The sequence below is a fragment of the Eleutherodactylus coqui genome, chromosome 3 (assembly GCF_035609145.1).
Source record: "Eleutherodactylus coqui strain aEleCoq1 chromosome 3, aEleCoq1.hap1, whole genome shotgun sequence".
Lineage (NCBI taxonomy): Eukaryota > Metazoa > Chordata > Amphibia > Anura > Eleutherodactylidae > Eleutherodactylus > Eleutherodactylus coqui.
In genome coordinates this window covers 301,188,634-301,202,551 of record NC_089839.1, presented here as the reverse complement: position 1 = coordinate 301,202,551, position 13,918 = coordinate 301,188,634, and the positions used below count along the sequence as shown (strand labels likewise).

At 43.8% G+C, this 13,918-nt stretch overlaps 1 protein-coding gene across 1 annotated transcript in view; it reads right to left on the bottom strand.

The window, feature by feature from the left end:
• Nucleotides 1–13,918, bottom strand: part of LOC136621924 (serine/threonine-protein kinase TNNI3K) — a 328,182-nt gene that overhangs the window by 247,685 nt on the left and 66,579 nt on the right. The window contains exons 4-5 of the mRNA XM_066597788.1: nucleotides 11,490–11,598; nucleotides 513–598 (exon numbers count right to left, since the gene is read on the bottom strand). Of these exons, the coding sequence (XP_066453885.1) occupies nucleotides 513–598; nucleotides 11,490–11,598 (195 nt within the window). The remainder of the gene's footprint in view (nucleotides 1–512; nucleotides 599–11,489; nucleotides 11,599–13,918) is intronic.

The window sequence follows — 13,918 nt, the reverse complement described above, 5'->3', positions numbered from 1 at the left end:
GACTCAGCGGTGAGCTCCCCACCAATCAACAAGTTATCTCCTAGCATATGGATATCAAGTTGATGGGGAATGAATTACAATTGGGGTACAACCGTCTTAAAGTTTCAAATGAAGTTTGGAAATGCTTTGGCAGGGCAGTAAAAAGTTTGCTATGGGGCACAGCCATTTACAGTTATGCTCCTCCATATACACGAGCAGTGGTGTAGCTATAGGAAGTGCATAGGAGGCAGTCACATTCAGGAATGGTATATGAGGGGGCCCAATAGCACATGGTAGGTGGGGGCCTGTCACTCATTTTGAATTGGGGTCTAGAAGCTTTTAGTTTCATCTCCATACCCCGGGACTGACCATGTATGGCTGTATTGTCTGCTGTATGGAGGGGCAGGAAGGCTTCAGCACAGCTCATCTGAATGAGGAGATTGCTCTGCTCATTCTACCATTTAATGTGTTTATTTCACATTCATTTCTTACATGCAAGTTGTATATTTTTTATTCTGAAGCCGCATACTTACCGCCGCAGATGCAGCACAAGTGAAGGAGAGATAGGCCATTCTCTGTTCGATAGTTTAAATTGACTTTGCCAAAGGCTTCGTCTGAGCTGCAAAATAGATTTTACAGCTGATCACACAGGCTTTATCGGTTGTGCTATTTTATTTAGTTATGTGAATTTTAATCAGACACGTACAAAAAAGTAAAGCACTGATGGGTTTAAAGTGATGTAAAATGATTGACGGCATAATGTTAACACAGGAGTGAACCTAAAACATAAAAGCACTTGGTTTAAATGCCTCCAGATGTGCTGCTCCCAGTCATACAAGTACAGATGCTGCAGAGTTGATTTTGTTATATGGCACAACTCATCATAATATCAACTGGATATAACAGAAAAGTTTAATCGGAAGGGACAAGGATCCCTACTGGTCCCAAAGACAGTTTGGCCCCAATCTGTTGTGACGGGAAAACATACATGTGAGTTGAGTGTCAGGGGAACTCTGTGAGAGCTATGCAAACGTCTAACATGCACACTCCGATGTATCCAGGACTCTTACAGAGGGTAATACAGTCTATGGTAAAAAAAGCCCTGTGATTTTATATACAGAGGTATCAAAACATATATATACCAAAGTGCTGCAAATGTTATAGGTGATAAAAACATAAGTCTTGTATTATTCTGCACCCTATATAGAAGAATATAACTACTATAATACTGCCCCCTATGTACAAGAAAACTACTATAATACTGCCCCCTATGTACAAGAATATAATTACAATAACACTGCCTCCTATGTACAAGAATATAACTACTATAGTACTGCTCCATATGTACAAGAATATAACTACTATAATACTGCCCCCTATGTACAAGAATATAACTACTATAATACTGCCCCCTATGTACAAGAATATAACTACTATAATACTGCTCCTATGTACAAGAATATAACTACTATAATACTGCCCCCTATGTACAAGAATATAACTACTATAAAACTGCCCTCCTATGTACAATAATATAACTGCTATAATACTGCCCCCCTATGTACAAGAATATAACTACTATAATACTGCCCCCTATGTACAAGAATATAACTACTATAATACTGCCCCCTATGTACAAGAATATAACTACTATAGTACTGCTCCATATGTACAAGAATATAACTACTATAATACTGTCCCCTATGTACAAGAATATAACTACTATAATACTGCCCCCTATGTACAAGAATATAACTACTATAATACTGCCCCCTATGTACAAGAATATAACTACTATAATACTGCTCCTATGTACAAGAATATAACTACTATAATACTGCTCCATATGTACAAGAATATAACTACTATAATACTGCCCCCTATGTACAAGAATATAACTACTATAATACTGCCCCCTATGTACAAGAATATAACTACTATAGTACTGCTCCATATGTACAAGAATATAACTACTATAATACTGTCCCCTATGTACAAGAATATAACTACTATAATACTGCCCCCTATGTACAAGAACATAACTACTATAATACTGCCTCCTTTGTACAAGAATATAACTACTATAGTACTGCTCCATATGTACAAGAATATAACTACTATAATACTGCCCCCTATGTACAAGAATATAACTACTATAATACTACCCACTAAGTACAAGAATATAACTACTATAATACTGCCCCTATGTACAAGAATATAACTACTATAATACTGCCCCCTATGTACAAGAATATAACTACTATAATACTGCTCCTATGTACAAGAATATAACTACTATAATACTGCTCCATATGTACAAGAATATAACTACTATAATACTGCCCCCTATGTACAAGAATATAACTACTATAATACTGCCCCCTATGTACAAGAATATAACTACTATAATACTGCTCCTATGTACAAGAATATAACTACTATAATACTGCTCCATATGTACAAGAATATAACTACTATAATACTGCCTCCTATGTACAATAATATAACTACTATAATACTGCCCCCTGTGTACAAGAATATAACTACTATAATACTGCCCCCTATGTACAAGAATATAACTACTATAATACTGCTCCTATGTACAAGAATGTAACTACTATCATACTGCTCCTATGTACAGGAATATAACTACTATAATACTGCCCCCTATGTACAAAAATATAACTACTATAATACTGCCCCTATGTACAAGAATATACCTACTATAATACTGCCCCCTATGTACATGAATATTACTATAATACTGCCCCTATGTACAAGAATATAACTACTATAATACTGCCCCCTATGTACAAGAATATAACTACTATAATACTGCCCCTATGTACAAGAATATACCTACTATAATACTGCCCCCTATGTACATGAATATTACTATAATACTGCCCCTATGTACAAGAATATAACTACTATAATACTGCCCCCTATGTACAAGAATATAACTACTATAATACTGCCCCTATGTACAAGAATATACCTACTATAATACTGCCCCCTATGTACATGAATATTACTATAATACTGCCCCTATGTACAAGAATATAACTACTATAATACTGCCCCCTATATACAAGAATATAACTACTATAATACTGCCCCCTATGTACAAGAATATAACTATTATAATACTGCCTCCTATGTACAAGAATATAACTATTATAATACTGCCTCCTATGTACATGAATATAACTACTATAATACTGCCCCTATGTACAAGAATATAACTACTATAATACTGCTCCTATGTACAAGAATATAACTACTATAATACTGCTGCTATGTACAAGAATATAACTACTATAATACTGCCCCCTATGTACAAGAATATAACTACTATAATACTGCCCCCTGTGTACAAGAATATAACTACTATAATACTGCCCCCTATGTACAAGAATATAACTACTATAATACTGCCTCCTATGTACAAGAATATAACTACTATAATACTGCTCCGTATGTACAAGAATATAACTACTATAATACTGCCTCCTATGTACAAGAATATAACTACTATAATACTGCCCCCTATGTACAAGAATATAACTACTATAATACTGCACCCTATGTACAAGAATATAACTACTATAATACTGCCCCCTATGTACAAGAATATAACTACTATAATACTGCCCCCTATGTACATGAATATAACTACTATAATACTGCTCCCTATGTACAAGAATATAACTACTATAATACTGCTGCTATGTACAAGAATATAACTACTATAATACTGCCCCCTATGTACAAGAATATAACTACTATAATACTGCCCCTATGTACAAGAATATGCTTACTATAATACTGCCCCCTATATACAGGAATATAACTACTATAATACTGCTCCTATGTACAAGAATATAACTATTACGGTATGATAAGATTATAGGGTATTACGCTACTACTATCTGGCACATGTTGTATGGACCTCTCTATCAGTATTCTGTTTGGATGGTCTCAGGCGTTGGGATGACTCCGCTCCCCATATTTGGACAATAAATTCATCATATACAATAGCACGCTCCTGGCTCTCATTTTGGAGAAAATACACCTTCCAGAAAAAAAAGAAATGTAGCAGATGAAGCCTCCCGGGACATGACATTATCAGAACACAGAACGAGCGGCTGCGGGATCCAGCAACCTTTTCAGTATGCATCTGTATTCACCTGTTTCTATTCATCTTAAGAAGCGCTGGGCTCCTACTTAGTGACTACCTGGACTAGCCAACTGCTGGCGGTCCTCAGATGGTCTTCATGTCCAGCAATATCTATCACCAATAAAGCGGAGTCAGAGGTTCCGGAGTTAACCACTTCTTGCCTCTGAGTGCTTTAGCTCACATTTTTCTATCTACTCAAAGGCTCTGACGAAAAAGTTCAGCTTGCCCCTCTCCCCAAATAATCTTCACTGCTGCTGTCCATGGTCTGCATAGCACTTCACACTAAATTGGAAAAGATTAGAGGCACAACCCCTTAGACATCATTAAGTGCCCCCTCTGTGTTACTTCATAGTAATAAACCCCCCGTGTGCCATTAAAAATAAAAGTGCTCTTCTGAGCCCCCTCAAGTATCAGAGCCCCTATGTGCCTCCCAAAGTTAGTGCTTCCCTGAACCCCCTCAAAGTAATAGTGTTGTCCCTGCAGAGTAAAAGGCCCCATCAGAATTCACTCAAAATAATAGAGCCCCTCTGTGGCCCTTGCAAGGTAAAAGCGCTCCATCTGAGCCTCTTCAGAGTAATATAGCCCCTCTTTGCTCCTCAAAGTAAGAGTGCCCCCTTGAGCCACCTTATAGTAATACAGACTGTCCATTCCCGAACAAACTGCCTTCTCTGTGCCCCTCAAAGTAATAGAGTCCCTATGTGCTCCTCAAAGTAAAAGTCCCCCCATGAGCCCTTAAATAGTAATACAGCCTCTCTGTATCCCCCAAAGTGCTTCCTCCAAGCCCTCTCAAAATAACAGAGCCCCTTTGTCCCCCATGCAAATTAAAAGTGCCCCTCTGAGCCCCTTCATAGTAATTGTCACATCCGTGCAGCACACAAGCACCACGCTCAGCATGGACGCAGGGTGATGATAACAGCTACAGTAGCTGAAAGACTATTGGACCAAAGAGCAGTGCGCACCAGAACTGAAGTATGTAACCCAGAAGTAAAGCCCATGCGACACCAGAGTACAACACTCAGCACGGCAAGAGGGAACGTACACACACGATAGAAAATAGACGCACACCAAGCTATGCTGAACGGTAGCACTACTCCAAGGATGAGGAAGCCTGGCCCCAACCTAGCAAGTGAGGTGAAGGGTCCCTGCCTAGAAGCGGAGTATTTGTCTCGATAGAGACGGCCCCACAGTCTTCATCCTGGGCCCCGACTGTCCCTGAAGGGACCCCCGGAGAGATGAACTGAACAGCAAATAACTACAGAAATGAAAAGCAACAATACAACTTAAAAGGAACCTGCATCTACTTATCTGCAAGTAGAAAAACACCCAGCACAGCAGAGCTGCAAACTCCAAGATCTCTACTATGGAACGAAATAAGCAGCACCGATCACCAGGAGGGGTGAGAGTATATAGCCACTCTGCACCTGAAAACTGGCAGAGTGAATAGAAAACCACCCCTCCACCCTACTCCCAGGCATGGCTAATCCAGCATGCATCCATGCAGCAAAGGCAGACAGCAGCAGCAGACTCTGTACATGGTGCATTAACCCTTGATCTGCTTAAAGGGGTTGTCCCGCGGCAGCAAGTGGGTCTATACACTTCTGTATGGCCATAATAATGCACTTTGTAATGTACATTGTGCATTAATTATGAGCCATACATAAGTTATAAAAAGTTTTATACTTACCTGCTCCGTTGCTAGCGTCCTCGTTCCCATGGAGCCGACTAATTTTCGCCCTCCGATGGCCAAATTAGCCGCGCTTGCGCAGTCCGGGTCTTCTGCTCTCTTCAATGGAGCCACTCGTGCAGAATGCCGGCTCCGTGTAGCTCCGCCCTGTCACGTGCCGATTCCAGCCAATCAGGAGGCTGGAATCGGCAATGGACCGCACAGAAGAGCTGCGGTCCACGGAGGAAGAGGATCCCGGCGGCCATCTTCACCGGTAAGTATAGAAGTCACCGGAGCGCGGGGATTCAGGTAAGCGCTCCGGTAAGCTTTCTTTAGGTCCCTGCATCGGGGTTGTCTCGCGCCGACCGGGGGGGGGGGGGGGTTGAAAAAAAAAACAACCCGTTTCGGCGCGGGACAACCCCTTTAACAAGCAAACAGATCTTTACCTGTGTTGAGGCCGCCATGCCACGACATTGTCAGTAATAGAGACTCTCTATACCCCTGCCCAAAGTAAAAGCATCCCTCATAAAAATAGAGCCACTATCTACCCCTAATAGTGATACAGCCTCCCTGTACCCCCCAAACTAAAGGTTTCCCTTCTAAGCCCCCTCAAAGTAACAGCCCCTATGTGCCCCTCAAAGTAAAAGTGTACCTTCTGAGCCCTCTCAAAGTAGTACTATCTGTACCCCTACAGTAAAAGTGCCCCTTCTAAGCCCCTTTAAGTAAAAGAATTCCTTTGTACCCCAAAAGTAAAATTGTCCCCTCTGAGCCCTCGCAAAGAAATCAAACCAATTGGCGACTCCAGTTCACCATCCACAATGCAGAGCACACAGATCGAACTTTAGACAACATCAATCTTCTCCAGACTCTAGCATATGTTTGGTATCACAGCATTTACTCAAACTGCACTAAGCAATACTGCAATACCACTCACAGCCTCTGCACAATTATGGCGCCATTTCTGGAAGCAAGCGACCATATTTTCTAGTGTTGTACAACCCCTTTTAATCAGACCAGTAAATGTGAAGAACTAGATGGATGCCGCCGTTTAGAATCCAGATGCAACTATTTTCATGGCTTTCGAATCCTTCATGTGAATGGATTAAACCTAATTTAATTTTTCAACAATAAAAGTTGCCGGATCTGTGAGACATCGTGGAGAGAATTCACAGTGAATCTTTAATAAATTTCTTGCAATATTTATTTGCTTGCCAAGAAGGATTGTTTAGATAATGTTAAGCCACAATCTGCATCAGCGCTAATGGAAATAATATCTCACTGACATAATTACAATGTAATTAACCATGACATTCCGCAAATCACTTTCTGCATATTGCTCTGTCCTTGTAAATTCTGTGCAGAGAAGAGAAATGCAGGCAATAAATAATCAATTTCCAACTTTCCTGAGTTTTGTCTCTATTTGTGCTCTTAGGAGGTAGTTTTAGTTCTATCATTTAAAGAGAGATGTGTAAAGCTACAGTATATAAACGTAGAGATACTGTATATATACACTTTACATTACTTATCCTGGTTACATCCTATATTGTGCTCCAGAGCTGCACTCAGTATTCTGCTGGTGGAGTCACTGTGCACATACATTACTTATCCTGTACTGATCCTGAGTTACATCCTGTATTATACTCCAGAGCTGCACTCAGTATTCTGCTGGTGGAGTCACTGTGTACATACATTATTTATCCTGTACTGATCCTGAGTTACATCCTGTATTATACTCCAGAGCTGCACTCACTATTCTGCTGTTGGAGTCACTGTGTACATACATTACTTATCCTGATCCTGAGTTACATCCTGTATTATACTCCAGAGCTGCACTCACTATTCTGCTGGTGGAGTCACTGTGTACATACATTACTTATCCTGGTCTGATCCTGAGTTACATCCTGTATTATACTCCAGAGCTGCACTCACTATTCTGCCTGTGCAGTCACTGTGTACATACATTACTTATCCTGTACTGATCCTGAGTTACATCCTGTATTATACTCCAGAGCTGCACTCACTCTTCTGCTGGTGGAGTCACTGTGTACATACATTACTTATCCTGTACTGATCCTGAGTTACATCTTGTATTATACTCCAGAGCTGCAATCACTATTCTGCTGGTGGAGTCACTGTGTACATACATTACTTATCCTGTACTGATCCTGAGTTACATCCTGTATTATACTCCAGAGCTGCACTCACTATTCTGCTGCTGGAGTCACTGTGTACATACATTACTTTTCCTGTACTGATCCTGAGTTACAGCCTGTATTATACTCCAGAGCTGCACTCACTATTCTGCTGGTGGAGTCACTGTGTACATACATTACTTGTCCTGTACTGATCCTGAGTTACATCCTGTATTATACTCCAGAGCTGCGCTCACTATTCTGCTGGTGGAGTCACTGTGTACATACATTACTTGTCCTGTACTGATCCTGGTTACATTTTGTATTATACTCCAGAGCTGCACTCACTATTCTGCTGGTGGAGTCACTGTGTACATACGTTACTTATCCTGTACTGATCCTGGTTACATTTTGTATTATACTCCAGAGCTGCACTCACTATTCTGCTGGTGGAGTCACCGTGTACATACATTACTGATCCTATAGGAATCCTGAGCTACGTAGTACAATTTAAGGCCAGGGGAGTATAATCATGGTGCTGTCTATTCACACTACTTATCAAAATCAATCCCTCCCCTAGACGTTGTGTGAAGCTTTCTCTGTGTGATTGTAACGTTGTTATAACTCATTACCATATCAGAGCAAAAGCATCATTTATTGTGGAGAACTGCCCCCTTGTAGGGAGACCCTAGTACCCTGTTGTACCGCCTCTAGCTTGGATACAAGATGTGATACAGGGGGCATGGAGGCTCTAGTACCCTGTTGTACCGCCTCTAGCTTGGATACAAGATGTGATACAGGGGGCATGGAGGCTCTAGTACCCTGTTGTACCGCCTCTAGCTTGGATACAAGATGTGATACAGGGGGCATGGAGGCTCTAGTACCCTGTTGTAACGCCTCTAGCTTGGATACAAGATGTGATACATATGGACGGGCATGGAGGCTCTAGTACCCTGTTGGCTGAGCATTATCCTGCTGTCTCTTAGAAGCCGCCATGAGAGCATCACATGTGGCTTAAGGATATCCTGAACATATCACTGAGCTGTCATTGTCCCTCGTACTACTATTAGGGGTGACTGACTGTCATATGTGATGGCCACCCAGACCATCACACCAGCAGGGGGCAGTATGCCGCTCCACAGTAAAGGCAGAATTGAGGCGCTCATCCTGACGTCTCCAGACACGAACACGGCCGTTGTCAGCGCCCAAACTAAACCTGGATTCATCACTCAAGACAACCTCTCTACTGGTGGTCTGTAGGGGGCATCCTGAACCCGGTCACCTCGTGTGCCCCCTCACACATCAGACGCTCCTCTATACTGGTGGTCTGTTGGGGGTCCTGAGCCTGGTCACCTTGTGTGCCCCCATCCACTGGCCCCAACACCTCCTAACAGTCTGGTCAGACGCTCCTCTCCACTGGTGGTCTGTAGTGGGCGTCCTGAGCCCGGTCACCCTGTGTGCCCTCACACATCCACTGGCCCCAACACCTCCTAACAGTCTGGTCAGACGCTCCTCTCCACTGGTGGTCTGTAGGGGGCGTCCTGAGCCCGGTCACCTTGAGTACCCTCACACACCCACCGGTCTCAACACCTCCTAACAGTCTGGTCAGACGCTTCTCTCTCTACTGGTGGTCTGTAGAGGGCGGCCTGAGCTTGGTCACCATGTATGCACTCACACATCCACTGTTCCCAACACCTAATAGTCGTGTCAGATGCTCCTCTCTACTGGTGGTCTGTAGGGGGCGTCCTGAGCCCGGTCTCCTTGTGTGCCCTCACACATCCACTGGTCCCAACACCTCCTAACAGTCTGGTCAGAGCGGCCGTTGGGGTCAATTCATCAATACGACCACCCAGCTTCTCCCTTCCCAATAATGCGCCCCTCTCAGACTGGTAACGGGGTGAAATCTCTTCTCTGCGTCGTAGAGGCGTCTAGTGGCCAACAAGCTCTACACAAGTGGAAGAAGAGGTCACTACACACAAGGGGCCTCCGAGAGCCTCTTATAGGCCAAGGGGGAACCACTTTTAGGGCCTCCGGTGACAAGACCGTCCATCTAATCACCACAACTCCCATCATCTACAGATCTGCCTGAGATGGAACTGCAGGATGAGTTATACAACTTCTTCTGGAGGCCGGAGTGTTTGTTACAGACTCTGTGTTGCAGTATAATACAATGTATCTATATAACTAGCTTATAAACTGTCTGATTTCACTCCTGACTCTCGGGTTCTCCGCCTCGTCCTCCGGAATGTGCGATGTCAAGGTTTGTATGTAGACTGCACATTAACCTCCCTGTTCCTCCATAGCCTTGAGATGGGAAGAGGAATTGTTTTCTATGTTCCCCAGCCAATTAATCTGCTCCTGCGTGTCTGTGATATACTGGGAAACATTAAAATCTGCATGCGCCTGTCCCATGGGAGGAAGACTCAGGTACAGCTAGAATAGAAAGACCGCAAGTCAAAAAACCCAACTATTGAGTTCCTGCATAACTAGGGATGTAGCAGAGCTGAACATGTTGTATACACAATGCTGTAAATTTGGCCTGTTGGGACTCGCTGTGTTAATGGAGAGGGGTCCATAGACCCCGTCATTGTACCAGCCTACACTGTAGCGGCAAATAGGCTGTGAAGTAGTACAGTTTCTGCGTATTTGCATTAAGGCCACTCTTACACATGCCGTCAGCTAAACACCGCGATTCCGCACGCGATTTTACAGCTGTTTTCGAAAACAGGTTCCTGCCTTCGACAGCGGGTCTTATCGCACTCCTTCATTGTGATGGGTGAGGAGGTGCACTAAATGTGGCAAAATATGGCAGGCGGTGATAGAAAATGCTGCGTGTGAGTGCATGTCTGCGAGGCACCATTGAAATCAATGGGAGTGTTATACTGCGCTCAAATCACCGTGTTAATCGCTGTAAAAAAACGGATGTGTGAGAGCGGTGGCCAAACACGAACATAAATGCATATACGCTCAATATCGCAGGACGTATATGTGCTATGCAGTGCGCATGATCGTGGATTATAGCGCCCATATCAGCGCTTTTTGCTGTACTTTTTTGTGCTGCCGGGACCCCTCACATTGGTGCGGTCCCGGCAGCGCCATGTTTGAGTAAGCGGGCAGCCTACTTAGTAAGTGGTAAGCTCAGGTGTTCTTGTTAAAGCCCACACGATGTCAAGCAGACGGGGGTCTTCGGTATGCAATTGTGCACCAAAATAGACAATGGAAAGAACCCATTGAAATCAATGGTTTCTACTTGCAGTGCGCAGTTGCATACCAAAGGTCCCCATAGAAGTCTATGGGAAGTTCACAAATACGCACTCAATGCGCTTGCAATTGTGAAAAACACTGCAGTTCCGCGGCAGAAAACACACATCTGGGACTCATTAGGCCACAACATGTGTACGGCGCTGCAGAGTAGGCTGAAGCTATATCAGAAACTAAACGAATGAGGTTGAGGCAGTCCGCTGCACTATGAGAGTGAGTTGTGCCAAAAGATAAACTCAACTCTGCTATATTTCATTTTACAGATAGGCTTTACCTGAAGACCGGTTTCAGCTCGGCCTGTTCCACCTCGTTAATGAGAAGATCATCCTCCAGTCGCTCCACAATCACCTGATAGGACTCGCTCACCTTTTTCTTCCACTCATCTAGAATAAAGCAGTTGTAATTGTTAATGAACCCCCCGATGTATTTGGGTGACTGTCGCTGCGGAGCTCATGACGTTCTGTACAGGTTCACTCTAGTCACGATGCGGGTCATAAGGGACAACGGGGGTACGGGAGCGAATATCTTAATGTTGATACAGTGATCGGTAAATATATTATCTGCCCTCGTAGGCACTTTGTGTCAATTGTACGCCGGGGAAGTGATAAGACGTTTCCCCAGAGTGGCCCTTTAAACGGCCCTTGGAAAGGTAAAGCAACACCCTGATTGTCTGCAGTTACCTTTTGTACTAGTTTGTATACTTTTTTTGCCCCATGGAATCTCTATGACCCTGTGCTACAAAGTCATGAGCACACTAGTTGTTGGCCAAATGGTTGCAGTCAGAGGCGTAACTTGAAGCTCCCGGGCCCCGATGCAAAACTTGTTACAGGGCCCCCAACTATAATGCTTTATTCATAGTACTGGGCTCCCTATATGGAGAAGAGAGGCCTTATGGGCCCCCTAAGGCTCCTGGACCCGGGTGCAACCGCATCCCCTGCATCCCCTATAGTTACGCCCCTGGTTGCAGTAGGTAACACAGGGCTCAGGATACGGGGCGGACACCGGGGGTACAAAAGTATAGATTTTTATTACAACTGCTAATGGCAAATAAAAATACTTGAATGAGTTATATGATAAATAAGTAACTATTATGCAACACTTTAATGTTTTTAGTAGCTATGCGGAATACGTTAGCGCTATACAAATAAAGATTAGTAGTAGTAGTAAGGCTGAATATCATTATCTAATAATCACAACACTCAGCACATACAGTTAGTAATGCACAGTTGGTACAAACCTTTACAGAAAAGTACCTGTACAACAAGAAAGTAATGTTTCTAAAGAAAGTAATAACTGGAACACGGATTACGGCACACAGTACATATTTCACAAAGGAGTCGACCAGTACACAACAAGAGAAACTATAAGTTCTTCTTGACCCCAAGATTCAACAAGTTTCTGGATGAATATTGTAGTTTGTCTGAGTCTCTGCCTCGCAGGCCTGCTTACTACCTAAACCAGAGATTGGAGCTGCAGGAAGATCATTTGCATATTCCCTGTGAATTTTGGGAACAGCAAAGAATCACCGTAAGCGGGAAGATTGCTGGAATTAGCCGGGTCTAGCTGCTGGGAGGACATCGCCAAACCAGAGATTGGTGTTAGGGCTGGCCAGGGCAGATGGACGGGGAAACCTACGCCAACCTTCTCCCGTGTCCCTACCTACTTGCCCCCCTGGGCTAAACCCCAGGGCGACAACTGGGTGACGGTCCCTACACTGAACTAGTGTCTGGGACCCCCGGAAAAAGGGACAGGGAACCAGGCTAGTGGGAACCTGAATAGCAGACAGAGACAACACAGCAACCAAGGAGTAGTAACAACAGGCTGGGTCAAAACCAGTAAGCACATACGCAGTACAGAGGGGATAAACAAAAGGCAAGTCAGAGTCAAGCAGAAGTCAAAGCACTAAATGTCAGGTCTATGATACCACGTGTCGGCTGAACAGAAGCTAAACCAAACACTGGCAAGGAGGAACTGGCCAAGAGGGTTTATATATGGAACTCCCCCCCCCCCCCCGGAGGCAGGGAGAAGTCACATAACCACCAGGGGAACTCATGAAACTACTTCCCTCCGGCGGCGTGCACCGAGCCGAACATCGCACGGCCGGTTGCGCCCACGACCAACCACCAGAGTAGGGGAACCCCTGACAGGGATGCCAGTCCGGGCCCCCGCACACCTGGTGGTCCTAACAATTGGAGTTGCCGGAAGATCATTTGCATATTTCCTGTGCATTCTGGGAAGAGCAAAGAATCCCCGTAAGCAGAAAGATTGCTGGGATTAGCCTGGTCTAGCTGCTCGACATCGCCAAACCGCGCCCCGTCAGATTGTACTTATTAGTAATTTACCGGTTATGTATCTTCACTACAGTTCTTGACTTTTAGAAGTTTGGAAGTGAACATCAACTAACAACATGGAAAAGAAGAGCAGCCATATGGCGAGCTGCAACGTATGCTATATGTTTACAGACCTACCAGAGGAAAAGCTCATTTTCACCTGCCAGAAATGCAAGCTTGTGTCTCTACTGGTGGAAAGGGTGCGTAGTCTTCAGGAGACAATAGCTACATTGAAACGTATTAAGGAAGGTGAGGATTTCCTGGACAGAGTAGAAGAAAGTCTTCAAAATGTTGAAGGAAAAGAAATGTCCAGTGTACCTGCAGAAGCCGAGGAATGGAAGCATGTGACCCAAAGAAGCAGGAAGAACATGAG